We start from the raw sequence: 16,543 nt of genomic DNA, 5'->3' as shown, positions 1-16,543 counted from the left end.
TTATAGTTCACTATATATATGTTCACCTTCCCTTTGTTTTTATGTTTTGTTTTTGTTTGTGTGGGAGTATGTGTATATATATATGAGTGGCGTCTGTGTATGTGAGTGGCGTCTGTGTATGTATGTGCTTGGCGTGTGTGTGGATCCCTTGAGCGTGTGTGTGTGTTCCATGGGCTGCCACTCCTGGGTTCCTAGTAGTGGTCGCCGCGCCAGGAGGTTCTCGACTATCATCAAGTGTGGTCGATTGGTCGGTAATGCCTCATAATCCTCACCTGTCCGACCCGTGATGAGCGGCCCGAGACTCGACAACTACCGGGTCTGACGAACCAACCGCTCGTTTATTGGGTAAGTTGGCAAATACGTTCCTTATGTGATCACGGTCAGTTCATTTATTTTTATTTTTTAACAAATGTGTTCTTCACGTTATTAGGCTTCGTGTACGTTCTTGATGACACCAGGATCAGTTTTGAATCTTTAGGCTTCTGCTCTTAGGTGAGAATCTGAAGACTTTAAACTATAAATTGTAAGATACGATTTTAAAATGGTAATGCGTGTATCAGTTGGGTGAGGGAAGCTCAGTTGACGAGATGTGACTACGACCAGTGCCTGAGAAAGCCGAGAGAGAGAGAGAGAGAGAGAGGCTGGTCAGTCTCATTTCTCTCCCCGTCATCCTTAAACAGGCGCTGCGCAGGGGGCGATAATCAACGTGGGTAAAGGCGTGGGGGGTAAGTAAAGGCGTGGGGGTAGATAAAGGCGTGGGGGTAGGTAAAGGCGTGGGTGTAGGTAAAGGCGTGGGTGTTGGTGAAGGCGTGGGTGTAGGTAATGGCATGGGTGTAGGCAAAGGCGTGGGTGTTGGTGAAGGCGTGGGTGTTGGTGAAGGCGTGGGTGTAGGTAAAGGCGTGGGTGTAGGTAAAGGCGTGGGTATCTCTGATCTCGTCTCGAGTCAGAAGAGAAAACACAGGAGTCGAGGAGTCATCACATCCCACCTCTGTGTTTACGACAACGAGTGAGATACTCTGCAACTAAGCACCACAAACCTGTTTATAATGAGGCAGCAGCAGCAACAGCACCAATAACAACCCAGAGAGTGAAGAGAAGACCTCTTCCCTATAACACACCTAACCTAACCTAACATAATCTAATCTAAAACACTCCAGGAGAGATATCTTCGCCGTTTCTTACCTTCAACGAGAGAGGTCAGGAGGGTAACATTGGCTGCCTTCCTTCGTCCCGCTGGTAAGTTGAGACCTATCTTCTCCAGCTTATCCCTTAAGATCCGTCCGCCGTTCTTGCTCTTGGCTCTGTACCGGGGAGGAGGAGGAGGAGGAGACGATGTTAGATTATGCGAAGGAAAAAGATGATAACACTAAAAAAGATGGCGAGAAGAGGAAAGTTATCTAACTCAAGGACTGTATGTAATTATAATATATATATATATATCTTGATAAAATCACACGTGAAAAGGGAAACAACGGAGCACCTTAGCTTTCGTCTTTATTCAAGACATCTTCAGTTGCCTCTGAAGATGTCTTGAATAAAGACGAAAGCTAAGGTACTCCGTTGTTTCCCTTTTCACGTGTGATTTTATCAAGATTTATCTTATCCACGTTTTCATTGTGGATCTACATGAAATATATATATATATATATATATATATATATATATATATATATATATATATATATATATATATATATATATATATATATATATATATATAAATGACGATGGTTTGAATGCAGTAAATTATAACATTATAAGAATGAAATATATGAATATGATTTAGAATATCTAGGCCACATAATTTAGTTGTAGAGCATGAAGTAATGTTGGCAAAGATACATATGTATAGATAAACATGTGTACAAACAAACAGAAAGAAAGCTATATATACATAGTTAAACAAATATATAAAACAAATACATAGACAGATAAATATACAGAAACGGACAGATACCCGTGAGTTTGATATTAACATGAGCAGAGAACCTCAGACAAGGAGAGGTGACAGGAGAGAGACAGGTGAGAGGCAGGTGAGAGACAGGAACACGTGACAAATTATCTGGCGTGGGGAGAAATGCCCTACTCATCAATACCTGTCTTGCCTTACCTGAGCAATTACAGGTGTTATGGTCCATCTGCACAGGTGTAGGAAATTCATCTCGGCAAACTGCATCAATGTTAAAAAAAGTCTCCTTACCTTTCTCGGAAGCTCGGGCTACAGGGACTACTGCATAGGCCCACGAGATGGAAATATCCACACACAGATGTACAAACACACGAACATACACACAGGCAGAACAAAACTCATGTACCAACACACAAATGATATTAATTGTATATGAAGCAAAAGGTTTATGAACTCACGTAACTAAGATAAACTTTCCTCGTCACTATCTTAGTCTATAGTCTCGATGCTCGTCTGTGTAAATGTCTAGTATTTTCTTCCTCACTCTGTATTATAAACAAAAGTGGAGGGTGTACGTGGTGAAGGTATAAGCAAAAGTGTTGGTATGGGGGAAGGGGCAGGTGGGGCAGAGCGGGGCGGTGGGCTGTGAGTGGGGCGTGGGCGGTGTAGACGGGCGTGGTAGGCGGTGTAGAGTGGGGCGTGGTGGGCGGTGTAGAGCGGGGCGTGGTGGGCGGTGCTAGGCGGGGCGTGGTGGGCGGTGTTGAGCGGGGAATGGTGGCGGTCAACGCAGGAGGCCGTCGACAATTACCTTCGTTGTTCCCGCCGTCCGTGTCAAGACTCCCACACTGACCGTGAACTGCTCGTCGTTGTGAAGAATAATACCATTGTAATATAGATTTGTCTTACAGCAGAGAGACACTTAACCGGGTTTCCATTTCGAAACTCGCAAGAAGTTGAAGCGTCAATTTTAACGATTTAAATAAGCCGAAAAAATGCAGAACAGCAATACTCGTTTTCTAAGTTTACCCAAAAATGTTGAACTTCAATATTTCTTATTTGTTTTTGTTAGTGAAACAGTCAAGTGTCTGGAGACATCAGTGACATGTTGTTTGGTTCTGTAACACCCAGAGTGCCGGAGGCCACACCGAGAGCCTGGTAACTCCCCTAAAGCCACTAAAGCCCCTAAAGACCGCCAGCAGTGTCGACCAAGACCGCCAGCAGTGTCGACCAAGACCGCCAGCAGTGTCGACCAAGACCGCCAGCAGTGTCGACCAAGACCGCCAACAGTGTCGTCAGACCGCCAGCAGTGTCGACCAGACCGCCAGCAGTGTCGACCAAGACCAGACCAGACCGCCAGCAGGCCGACCAAGACCGCCAGCAGTGTCGACTAAGACCGCCAGCAGTGCCGAAGACCGCCAGCAGTGTCGACCAAGACCGCCAACAGTGTCGACCAGACCGCCAGCAGTGTCGACCAAGACCGCCAGCAGTGCCGACCAAGACCGCCAACAGGCCGACCAAGACCGCCAACAGTGTCGACTAAGACCGCCAACAGTGTCGACCAAGACCGCCGCAGTGTCGACCAAGACCGCCAACAGTGTCGACCAAGACCGCCAACAGGTCGACCAAGACCGCCAACAGTGTCGACCAAGACCGCCAACACTGTCGACCAAGACCGCCAACAGTGTCGACCAAGACCGCCAGCAGTGTCGACCAAGACCGCCAACAGTGTCGACCAAGACCGCCAACAGTGTCGACCAAGACCGCCAACACTGTCGACCAAGACCGCCAACAGTGTCGACCAGACAGCCAGAGTTGACCTGGTCCCATGCAGATGTGAACACTTTTGAGAAAAATATTTTAAAGAGTGCGTCGCCAGTCCTGCCTACAGTAGCTGGACGATGGGTAGCCACGTCCACGAAAGAGGCAGAGATGCGGGGAGAGGTGCTGGAGACGTGAGGAGACGTGAGAAGAGAGTCGAAGACGTAGAGAGGGCCTCCACAGGGGCTCCGGGAGGGCATGAGACCACAGATTCTTGGCGCCATTGTCTCCCGCCTGCTTGTATATGCACCCTCTACGCCCGCCTCGCCTCTTTGTGCCTCCTAAATTAACTACGGCCTTTTCGTGGTCTTTGTGTCTCTTAAATGCACGGGAGATTAATGATAGCAAAGATTCCCCCAGCAGAGCCGTGATGTGGGGCCACCATCCTCGCCTACCGCCTCACTATCTCTCTTGGCCAGCGACCTCAATTCTTCAGCAGCTTGGCACTCCAATATATTCGTCGTCATCTCACGCCATTTGTGATCTATATTATGTTTTCCTATTCTCTTCTTTGGATTAATTATTTCTATGACTTCTTACCACATGTTCTTCGTCATTGAAAATCCTTGATTGATTACCTTTCAAGGACTTGTACTGAATAAACTATATCCTTACAATTATAAAGAATGTTTGGTGATAAACTGTATATTACTCACTGCGCCATATATTTTGTCGGACACCAACCTGACTCAATGTATTAGAGGGATCAAGTACGTGCGCGTGCAAATAGGTGGTGCTCCAGGTGAATGGCTGACCCACACTTCCTGAGGGTAAACTAGCGGGGAGGTGAGAGGTGGACTAGAGACCGGGGTACAGAGGTACTCAACATGGACGGCGGGAAGAGTCGGGGTTCCTGACGAGGCTACAGAAGGGAAAATAACAAGGGTGGTCCCGCTCATGAATTCAGTAGGGTTGATGCTTCCTGTTGTGGGCAGCGACGGTGTTGTGGTGATTCAATTCCTCCCCCACCTGGCACCCCGCAGCATCAACAGGTTTTCAAGTGGGTTCAAGAGTTCATAACTAGCATTGGCAGGTTTTCCCCCATTGTTTCAGGAGTTTATAAACGATAAAAAGATCTCGTGACTTCAGGGGCTTCTAAACCACCCTAAGATACCCAGTGACTTCAGGAGCTGTACACAACTCGGGTCCATGGAAACACCACCGGGTTCTTCCGCGGCCTCAGGACCAACAAACAGTGGAAGTTCGTCGGTAATGTTAAATCCCCCTGGGTCTTAAAGACTTCGTCAGCAAGACCAGGTTTTACCGTGGCTTCAGGAGCAGGTAAACAGGGTACGGACGAGTGTAAGGCGCTGCTACAGGATACGTCGCCTCGCATGACAAGAGTAGCAATTTCAGGTTGGAGATAAGAGCGTGATGGTGTGTGTTCCCAGGCTGGCCACACGAGTCAGGCGCCCCCTCTCACCACACCGAGTACCCTCCCACACACTCCTCGGTGACGCCCAGGTACACATAACACTTACTGGGGTTACGGGTCACCTGGTGGGGTCACGATCACCTGGTGGGGTCACGGATCATCTGGTGGGGTCACGGGTCGCCTGGTGGGGTCACGATCACCTGGTGGGGTCACGGGTCGCCTGGTGGAGTCACGATCACCTGGTGGGGTCCACAGGAAGTAAGTGGGAGCGGGGGAGAGAATAAAAGACGGGAGAGGTGGACGGGGAAGACGAAGAGGGAGAGACGGGTGAGAGCAGAGAGGATGAGAATAAAGGGGAAAAATGGGTAAGCAAAATGTGAGACGAGAGAACGGGGAAATGTAGAAACGTGTGTAGAGGGGGAGAAGTGAGAGGGAATGAGTGGGAGAGCGGAGAAAGGGAGAGGAGGTATGAAGTGCGAGGGTGAGTGGGGATATATGATGAAAAGGGAAAGGAAAGAACCGTGGCAGGGGGGAGAGAGGAGAGGGTGGATCTAAGTGAGAATGGAAAGTCAGAGGGAAGGGGGACAGGGAGGAAAAAAAACAGAGATGGGGAAAGAGAGAGGAGAGTAAGAGGGGGTGAACGTAGTGGATGAGAGGGGGAGGAAGTAGGTGATTGAAAAGGGAGGAGAGGGATGACTGAGAAAAGAGTACGGAGGGATGAGGGAGGAGGGGGAGGGGGGAGAGGGTAAATGAGTGGGGAGAGAGGGGTGAGGGGTGAGGGGGAGAACTCTGACGCCATAAACAAAGGTCGTCACCATTAGTGGTCGTGAATGCCACTCTCTTGATTTATGAACTCGGGGCGTTCAGGAATGTGTGTGCACACGGCTCACATGTGCACTCGACTTACAGGTGTGCACACTCTTATTTGCACACCTGCATCCTACACGCGTGTACACAACCACTCACTTGTGTGCATACGTGCTTACACCTGTCACACGCTTGTTTACGTGTGCACACAACTGCTCTCACGTGTGTTCACTCCCTTGCCAATGTGCACGCGCCTCTCCACCTAATGACGTATCAATAATCTATTATCTAAACCTATGATCATATTTTTCTTCCACCACGATACCATCAGGAATCACGTCATCATAACATCACTTTCATAACCTATCATTACTACTAGGTCATGTCATCATGTCAACAGTAATCATATCATAATTCTTTAATTCATCAGCAGTCATGTCATCGTTATCTTCCCTTACCTACATTACCCTAATCTAACCTACCTATGCTTAACTTAATCCAATTTAATCTAAGGTAACCTAACTTAACTTAGTTATAGACTGAGCCAATGAGTCAATGGAACAGTAACAAATTAAAAGAAAAGAGAGAGAGAGAGAGAGAGAGAGAGAGAGAGAGAGAGAGAGAGAGAGAGAGAGAGAGAGAGAGAGAGAGAGAGAGAGAGAGAGAGAGAGAGGAGCTGGAAAAGGGCGATGGGAGAGACAATTGGAGAGGGTGAAGACTGAGCGGGGGAGGAGAGGGAAGAGCGAGAAGAGGATAATTTAAGACCTAATGAGAGGGAGGGAGAGGAGAAGGAGGGGAAAAGTGAAGAGTAAGAAGAAGGGAGAGAAAGGAGGGGGGGAATAAGGAGGAGGACATTGAAAGAGAACAGGAGGAAAGAAGAGGGTCGAGGAGGAAGGGGTGAAGAGAGAGAAAGGAGGAGAGGGAAAGGAGGAGGGAGGAGGGGGAGGGGGGAGGAAGGAGGAGCAAGACAATGACTATCGGGGAGAATATCAGATGAAACGAAATGATTTGTTGAGGAGTTAGGGTGTTGTGGGGGTGGGGGACCTGTTGGGGGGCTCTGGGGACGTTGTGGGGGACTTGGGGACCTGTTGTGGGGGGCTCTGGGGACTGTTGTGGGGGGACTGGGGACCTGTTGTGGGGGACCTGGGGACCTGTTTGGGGGGACTCTGGGGACCTGTTGTGGGGGGGGGCTCTGGGGACGTGTTGTGGGGGGACTTGGGGACCTGTTGTGGGGGACTCTGGGGACCTGTTGGGAGACCTGTTGTGGGGGACTCTGGGGGACCTGTTGTGGGGGACTCTGGGGACCTGTTGTGGGGGGGGACGTGTTGTGGGGGGACTCTGGGGACGTGTTGTGGGGGGACTCTGGGGACCTGTTGTGGGGGGGGCTCTGGGGGACCTGTTGTGGGGGGACTCTGGGGGACCTGTGTGTGTAAACGTCCACAAAGGAGAAGGAAAACAAACTCTCTGACTCCTATCCCCAATTTCCTCCTCACGTCGAGTTTTTTCCCATGATTGAAAGATTTAGAAACACCACCAAGAGTCCAACATGACATCATAATTACATTAAGACTGTACCTGTACCTGTACCTGTACCTGTACCTCACGCTAGATACATCCACAGAGTACCAGCTATAGGAGATAATAGAATCCTTACGAGTACTGATGCCGAGTACCTGGCTGGAGGATAGACGACAGGTGGAAGACAGGAGGACAGGTGGAAGGAAGACAGGTATTTTATTCAGGTGAGCGGAGCCCCTTACCCCTACCACTCAATGGGTTAATGACATTTGTATAGTTTATATATGAGGAACATTTCTCATACGATGAGAGAGAGAGAGAGGGGGGGGGGCTGAGACAAAGACTAGGACGGTTGGCATAAGACACGGCGGGAAAAACGAAGGGATTCAGGTGAAGGAAAAGGGTCGTGAGGGTGAACGGCGGAGACTCGTGAGGGAACTGCGACAGGGGCGGGAGGAGGAAGGGGAGAGAGTGGTGGGGGGAGGAGAGGGAAGGAGGAGTAAGGAGAGGAAGGGGACAGAAAAGAGAAGGTGGAGGAGAAATGAGAGGCTTATGGAAGAGGAATAAAAGAGAGATGGAGGAATGGAGAGATGGTATAAGGGAAGGAGGAGAAAGACAGAGGGAGGGAGAGAGGGAGGGGATCATAGCGTGCAGGGCGCTCTGCAAAGGTCACAGGTGTCGAGCAGAGGAGGTAATACTCCATTTCCTGTGGGAGGTGAGGCAGGAGGGAGGAGGTGCGGCAGGAGGGAGGAGGTCGGTAGTGTCCAGCATCCTCCTCCTGGTGTGTACCTTCTCTCTCCTCCTTCCTCACTCCTACATACCCCCCCCCCCCTCTCCGTCAAGAACCACTAGATTGGGCGAGAATTACAACGGTAACATTTATCAAGACTGAAGGAATCACAAGCAATGGCGGTCACTCTATAAGGTGTTGTCGTGTTCTTCCTCCCCCTCCCTCCTCCTGTTCCCCTTCCCTCACCTGAGCTGTTATCCTTGCCCGTTCCGGGACATCCCCCTACCCCCCCTACCTCTCCCACCTTCTTCCTCTCCCACCTTAACCTCCTCCCCCCGACACCTGGCGCTAAAGACTCTCTCCTACCTCATCTCCCTTTCCGGCGGACTCTGAGAAGGTTATCAAATAATTAATATAAACTTGTTCCTTTGTGTTCCAAAACTTTACTTCTCACCAAAATCCTAACATTGTAGGGCACAAAAAGAGCGTCCGATGTTCCGGCCAACCAAATAATACGAATAAGAGTTTAATATATTGTTCCTTTGTCTCTCTTGACGAAATATTTCTTATATCCTACAAGTTATAATGTCAGAAAAGTTTACCACAGAAACAACCAAGATGGTTAGCTTGAACTTAAGTAAACTTCGATATTGTATTGTGTCATTTTTACCTGTTGCTGTGAGCCCCACGACACCATTCCTGTCACCATCTTTCTTACCCATGATCCACCATCGTCATCAAAACATGGACTCACATAACAAAACTCGTCTCGTTTTTATCAGAATCCACCAAATAGATAACTAACCTGTTTCTCTGTCGTGTGGCGTCCCTCAGCTAGGACAGTTCACGATCACGGGGATCATTTACTTACGACAGATGTCATCAGTATCACTATTGAATGTAATTTTGAGGCATAATTACCCAAGATATGATGCAGATACTCACGACAATCTTTAAGACAAATTCTCTCCCACAGAGGTTGACAGCATGAGGTGACACACAGCTCGTCAACACACACCGTCGCCACAGTCCACCACGAGTGACAAAAAACACGGACTCGCATGAACAAGGCGTCACAGACAAGAACATCAAGGAGAGAATCTGTCCGTACCAAGAGTGGTGGAGGTGGCGTGGAGGTTTCAGACAATAGATATTAGCGAGTGAGAAACACGGCGACAATAGGCCGTGAGGTAGGCTCACAAACGCCCACAAAAGCGCACTTGTATTCCTCAAATCGCCGTGACTGGCCACTTGCCGCAGTCGGCCTCAATACCAGGCGTAATTACCCTGCTCCTACAGGCTGTGCCACACGCCACTACTATTTCATTACTGTTTTGGCAGTATATTTTTTCTTTAGGCATCTATAATGCTAACGTCATGAAAATTCAGATATATCTCAGCACACTAGGTGGTCCGGATCTCAGCACATAATCGTGGAAACGTTCACAAATTAATATCTAGTTGGCACCTCTCCTAAAGTACCTTCAAAACAGGTGTTTGCCAGAGCGTATGGTAAGGCTTGGTCAACGGCTCCACTTGTTTACGATTAAGAGTCGTTAAGGTGTACCATTAACACATTCTTTTTTTATTTATTTCTGATACCACTACAAACACAGACACGTATTCTGCTTCTCACTGAACTTACTCGGCGAGAGAGACTTTTGATAGCAGTGAAACACAACCTTGGAAGAGTCGGGTTCTAAATCATAACAATACTGTCGTCCGATTCCTTGGCTTTAAGGCGTCGGCGAGGATGACTTCTCAAGCCCACGGGAACCTCGACAAACCGAACAAGGTTGACGGCTGCGACATCAAGTGAGAAAAGGATGACCGAGGAGCAGCTCATTGTACCACCTCGACCATTGTGGAGGAAGGAGACCGTGACGAATGGTGGTACAAAGCCATCTTGCCACGGGTACGAACACCACTGGTTCATCCTAGCTAGGGCCAATTATGAGACGGGCACAAGGCACTGCAGGAGGGAGATGAGAAGCTGAGAGACAGAGAGACAGTGAGATGGAAAAATAGAATAACACAAATAGGAGCAGAAAAGAAACATTAAAAGGAAAGAAGAGTTTTTGGAGGCTATTATTCCCAATTGATTTTAATTTAAGTATCCCAAGAGTGTTCAACTATTCCCAACATTTACCGTAAGTGTTGTCAAAAGAACCGTTATTATCAGGAGTGTAAAGATCTTGGTGAGTCAACAGGAGAGTGAAAATACTAAGTAATTCTTTCACAAGATTAAGATGTAAACCCCACCGCCTGTGATACAAGCAAACACATCCCATCACCTGTGCCTTAACAAATCCAAGTCATACGTCTAACACATCTAACACCTGTGGTAAAATACATGACTTAACACAGGTAGGTAAGATATATTACCAACAACTGTGTGACGAGGAACACAAACACACACAAACACAAACACACACACACACACCAAAATCTGTGGCCATCAATCTTGGGGTCATCGCCGCCTTACTGACCTCACCTGACCTTACCTGACCTTTACTTGTGATGAAGACAGACACACACACACACAGCCATCGGACATCTAAACCAAGAAGACTGTTCGTAATTGTGACTTTATGAAACATGAGAAGAAAATACAAACATTGGTCAACCATAACACATCACACAGACCACTGATATAAAAACTAACGCAGCTCACGGGATCACAAGTCCACTAAGAACTAATTTAAGCGTGGATATGTTCACCCTAAATCCCTTAATCCCATAAACTTGACAATACTAACAGGAGGAGGAGGGGGAGAGGGAGGGGGAGGGAGGTAGAGTGAATCCCTCAGATCACTTTGGCCCACTGCGTCCAAATCCCCCACGGGAGGCGCTTAGAGGAATGCGCCTGCTGAGTTACCAAAACAAACACCTGCGCAGGGTAACTCCACCCCTGTGACGTACTGCCGTTGGTGTCATATCTCCGTACAGCGTTATGGAGGTAATGCATATTAACAACGTAGTCACCGAGGTATTGAGAGAGAGAGAGAGAGAGAGAGAGAGAGAGAGAGAGAGAGAGAGAGAGAGAGAGAGAGAGAGAGAGAGAGAGAGAGAGAGAGACACTCCTAATAGTCACTCACACTAATTTCACAACAAATCCATCAGCAACATTAGTGGAATTAAAAAAAGTGATTAATATAATGGCCACCAATTACAGTTATATAAATACATATTCCTGTCCAGCTTTGTTTTACAGGGAAGCGCTGGTACTGGCTCTAAAGTCCTGCACTAATGTACTATTTTATCAACTCACCATTTCACATAACGTCTGTCTGTCCCTTTGTCTGTCTGTGCGTCTGTCTGTCTGTCTGTCTGCGTGTCTCTGTCTGTCTGTCTTTGAACGATATGAAAAACCTTTGAAATATAGTTATTAAAGATCATCAAATAACAGAAGATTAGGAAAATACACAAAGCAAAAAAATTAAAAACTTTACAATTATATAAAAATAGACCAGAAAAATTAAAAAAAAATGTAAAATGAATAAATACGTAAAATAAATCACAAGATAAATAAAAAAATAATGAAAGTCGGTAAAAAAAAAACTAACATTACAATTATACTGAATTTAAACACAGGGAAAATAAAATACGCACAATATCCACCTGACACCCGGGAAAAAAATACGCCACACCGGATCATTACCACACGGAGGGAAGTAAATATTAACTCACTCTCTCTCTCCTTCCTAGTCATTTGGTTATTCAAGAGCTCAAAGGTGCCACTACGACCTTGACCCCCGTGCCCCCCCCTCCTACCCGTGGCCCTCCTTGATCTTGAACTCACGGTGCCACCACAGGCCAATTTCCTCCTCCACTCATCTTCTCTCACGATTACTCTCTCTTTCTCTCTCTCTCTTTCGTTCATTTTGTATCATCTTCCTCTTCCTGTTTTTTTATCTTATCTGAGGACAATTCATGCTCCTAAGAACATTTAAATCTTAACTCATATGTGAAGTAAATTTTTTTTAATCTTATGAACAAACAACTCAACTGTGAGGAGGAGAAAATCACATCTTTATCAATACCACAAAAAACTTCCTATACGACTTACGACCATGGCACTAACTGCTAAGGATTACGTAAACACAGGTACTTAACGCTTGATAAGAGTGACTCTCTTAAGCTGGCATAAAACCCCTTCCGCTCGAAGGGTCAGGAGTCAACCTCGAAGGCGGGGCTGGAGGTCGACCTTTGAGAGGGAGAGTAACCTCCAGGTGTATGAGGGGGCACGCAATAGGTTTGTTTCCGTTGACCTTGAGGTGGGTGGGTGGATGGTAGGGTTGTTAGTTGGGTGGGTAAGATGTGGTTAGGTGGGTTGATAGGCAGGGAATTGGCCAGTAGGAGATGGGTTGATGGGCAAAAGATGGGTCACGCCCTTTTTCATGCCACAATTGACTCTGTTCTAATTTCAGTTTAGTCATACGAAGCTGACATCCATCTGGTAGTAGCTGACATCCATCTGGTAGTGGCTGACATCCACCCTTCATCTGCTATGTTGTTGCTAGCATCCTATATCCACTCAAGTATGACAGACAATCACTCTCCATCCATTACTCACACTCATTTATGTGAAGCTGACATCCTCCATTCGAGCATGAGTGACACCAACTAAGGCACTGCTGATAACAAGCTCGAGTCATGGCGGATAATGTGGTCACTTTCTACGCCCCGTCGCTGTACGCCGCTCGGCCATGGGGAGATGGATGACGCGAGAGAGTGTGTCTGTAGCGTCGTGAAGGGAAAACAATGCAGACAAAACCTCAGTAGTGGCCAAGGAGCCGCTTTAGTGACCACAACTCTCACACATGAACAGTATTACTCAGCTCCTCACCACCAACGCCACCTATTGAAAGTAAGTGTGACCAGTGATGAGGTTTTAATAGGGCGTCTTGTACGACCAGGAACAAATCCAAATGTATTGATTTACGTGCACAAAATACATAATACAGACACATCTATGCAATGATATAGAAATATACAAGTACACAGTTATACACACATTTAGTCACACACCTACATACATACATACATACATACATACATACATACATACATACATACACATCCAGGTCATAATTCACTAAAAAATAAAACACGAGCGAAAAAATGGATGGAAACCTTGCCATGTTGACCCAAATAATTAATTACCAAGAAAGACAAACTTGGACCTTAAGAAATATAACTTTCAGAAGAACAAAATGTTTCCCGCGATAAAAATTAAGAAAACGCGGGAGTTTAAATCACAAAAAAAATAACAATATCAAGTTCACATATTAAGGAAATAATGAAGAAGCAGACAGAGCCAAAGATGGTTGAGCCATTGCATGTCGAAGGAGTTAGGTGTATTTTGCATCACAAAGAAGACTAATTTAAAAGTCTCCAATTACAGGTTCCAACACAACACAGTTCTATCAGCGGCAGTAACACTAGTGGGGCAATAAACACGAAGATGGTGGTAGAGGAGATGGTAGTGATAGTGGTGAGTTGTGGTTATAGTGGCTGTGGTGTGGTTATGGTTTGGCTGTAGTGGTGTGCTTATAGTGGCTGTGGTGTGGTTGTAGCTGTGGTGTGGTTTTAATTGTAGTGGTGGTGAAGGCTCTTGCTGGTGTCGTCACCGTGGGCCAGTGAAGCTTTACAGGAGAGGTGGACGCCCACACCTGCTCCAGCGGGACCTTGAAGGACTCCTCCCTACCACCTGTTGCTTACCTCCTCCTCCTGCTGTGACCACCACTAACTCACGCCCGCCACAACCACAACACAACACGTTTTCACTCTAACAACATAGGACGCAACCTTTCAACCACGTCAAGATACAACCCTTTCAACCACGTCAAGATGCAACCCTATATACAACACGATTACCCCCCCTCCTCCACCACACCACACCCTCCAGCACACCACACCACACCACCCCCTCCACACCACACCACACCCTCCCCCTCCAGCACCACACCACCCTCCAACACCACACCACACCCTCCCCTCCAGCACCACACCACACCCTCCAACACCACACCAAACACTCCCCCTTCAACCTCAAGTAATAGCAACACCTCGAGGTCTCACAGCACCTCCTTAAACAGCGAGAGGTAGTAGAGGCATTGAGGCAAGAGGCTGCATCGTCAACACCAGGTGGGAGATTAATTATATATCCCCGCACAGGTGAAGATTTACAACTGCTAGTGAATCATGAGTGAGTATTTACGAGTCAACAAGAAGCTTAAGGTGTTAATTTAGTTGTTTTTTGTGTACGGTAGGGGGTCACGGGAGCCCGGGGGACTATTGGTTACTGATAACAACAGCTTTCATCTACTCCACAAACACACACTTATGTGAATTACCAGCCACTGTGTACGTCTCTCTATTCACCACAACCATACACTCACCACACCCACACACTCACCACACCCACACACTCACCACACCCACACACTCACCACACCAACACACTCACCACACCTACACACTCACCACACCCACACACTCACCACACCCACACACTCACCACACCAACACACTCACCACACCTACACACTCACCACACACCCACACACTCACCACACCCACACACTCACCACCCACACACTCACCACACCCACACACCACCACACCACACACCCACCACACCCACACACTCACCACACTACACACTCACCACACCCACACACTCACCACAACACACCTCACCACACCCACACACCTCACACCACACCCACTACACACCACCACACCCACACCTCCACCACACCCGCCTGTTCACTACACCCGGTCTCATGCCGACACAACATTCACTCACAGAAGGACTGGAAGGTGGAAGTCTCTGTTGAGAAGGAATTGAAGAGATGTGTGGAAGGAGGGAAAGGGGGGGGGGAGGCACAGAGTGAGCGGGGATGTAGAGAGTGAGGGGGAAAAGTGGAGGAGGGTGAGGGGAAGGTGAAGGGTGAGGGGAAAATGGCATGGGTGGTCGGAAGGGATATAACACGTGAGCATGTGCAGTATAGTGAGAGGATATCAAGTGTTTCTATTCGCCTTTGTTATAGTACTCCGACCCTCAACCCAGGTCAGTAAAAGCCCTATACAGTACAGAGCTGCCAAGACCAACCTAGGTCAGGAAAAGCCTTGTCAGCCAGCCCCCCCCAACAGGTAACCCGACCCTACTGGAGTAAATAGGTCGTAATAAGAGAGTGAACATCGTCTGGGAAACTATGTTTATTGGTAATTAATCAACAGCCTCTCTCTCTCTCTCTCTCTCTCTCTCTCTCTCTCTCTCTCTCTCTCTCTCCCTCTCTCTCTTTGTTATATATATACACCCCCGTAATGTGACCTTCTGTAGAGTGAGTCAGTGTATTTCCTACAGGTGTGAGGTCTCTGTATGAGTTTGTGTAATCAGTTGGCTGTATTTCTTATAAATATCAGGAAGTATCTAAGCCAGTCTGTGTTTGTGTATTGCATCTGGAGAGGAGATGGATGGCGGTACTAGCGGTAGTCGGAGGGTAATTAGGTGAGTTATATTATTAATGTCCCACCTAACCTAACCTAACCCAACCACCTCAGTGTAATGTTGAGGCTCCCACGTGATCACCCGGTCTCTAGCTGAGTCATCCTCGCTGGCAACACTGATTCGCGATACCCGGGTTGGCAAAACTGACGAGATATTCTGGCTGGTAACAATGACATAATACCAGCGTCAGTAAATGAGGTATTTGGCAACAGTGAGTTACCCGATCTAGCTATAATGGATTACCTGGAGTAGCTATGCTGAATTATTTAGATATGGTAACACTGCGCTCCCCGAAATGGCTATACTAAGTTAACTGGGTTGGTTATAAGGAGACATTTAGGCTATCCGAGTTGGCTATAATGAGCTATAGAAATTGGGTAGAAAACTATACTGACACTGACTAAACTGTGCTATCCTGAGGGGCTGTCGTCATGCCCTGCCCAAACTGGTAACACTGATAACTCTACCAGGAACCATCCTTGCACCATCATCATCATCACCACCATGACCCTGACACACAACAATTCACCATCACCACCACCACATCCCTGACACACCATAATTCACCATCACCACCACCACATCCCTGACACACCATAATTCACCATCACCACCACACCCCTGACACACTATAATTCACCATCACCACTCTGTCTGTCTGGTCAGAGCTGAACCACTGTATCAATACCTCTCTGAAGCCCTCACACGCTGGACGTCCTAACCAACCTAAACCTAACTAAACCTAACCTAACCTAACTAAACCTAACTAAACCTAACCCAACCTAACTAAACCCAACCTAACCTAAGCCTAACCTAACCTAAACCTAACTAAACCTAACCTAAACCTAACTAAACCTAACCTAACTA

At 47.3% G+C, this 16,543-nt stretch overlaps 1 protein-coding gene across 9 annotated transcripts in view; it reads right to left on the bottom strand.

The window, feature by feature from the left end:
• LOC121857814 (transcription factor AP-2-epsilon-like) overlaps window positions 1-16,543 on the bottom strand; it is a 161,120-nt gene that overhangs the window by 15,312 nt on the left and 129,265 nt on the right. For all 9 annotated transcript variants that reach the window (XM_042354058.1, XM_042354065.1, XM_042354060.1 and 6 more), the window contains one exon: window positions 1,183-1,301. In XM_042354058.1, the coding sequence (XP_042209992.1) occupies window positions 1,183-1,301 (119 nt within the window). The remainder of the gene's footprint in view (window positions 1-1,182; window positions 1,302-16,543) is intronic.

The sequence above is a fragment of the Homarus americanus genome, unplaced genomic scaffold, assembly GCF_018991925.1.
Source record: "Homarus americanus isolate GMGI-L3 unplaced genomic scaffold, GMGI_Hamer_2.0 scaffold13846, whole genome shotgun sequence".
Classification (NCBI taxonomy): domain Eukaryota; kingdom Metazoa; phylum Arthropoda; class Malacostraca; order Decapoda; family Nephropidae; genus Homarus; species Homarus americanus.
This window is presented reverse-complemented; position numbering and strand designations above follow the sequence as displayed.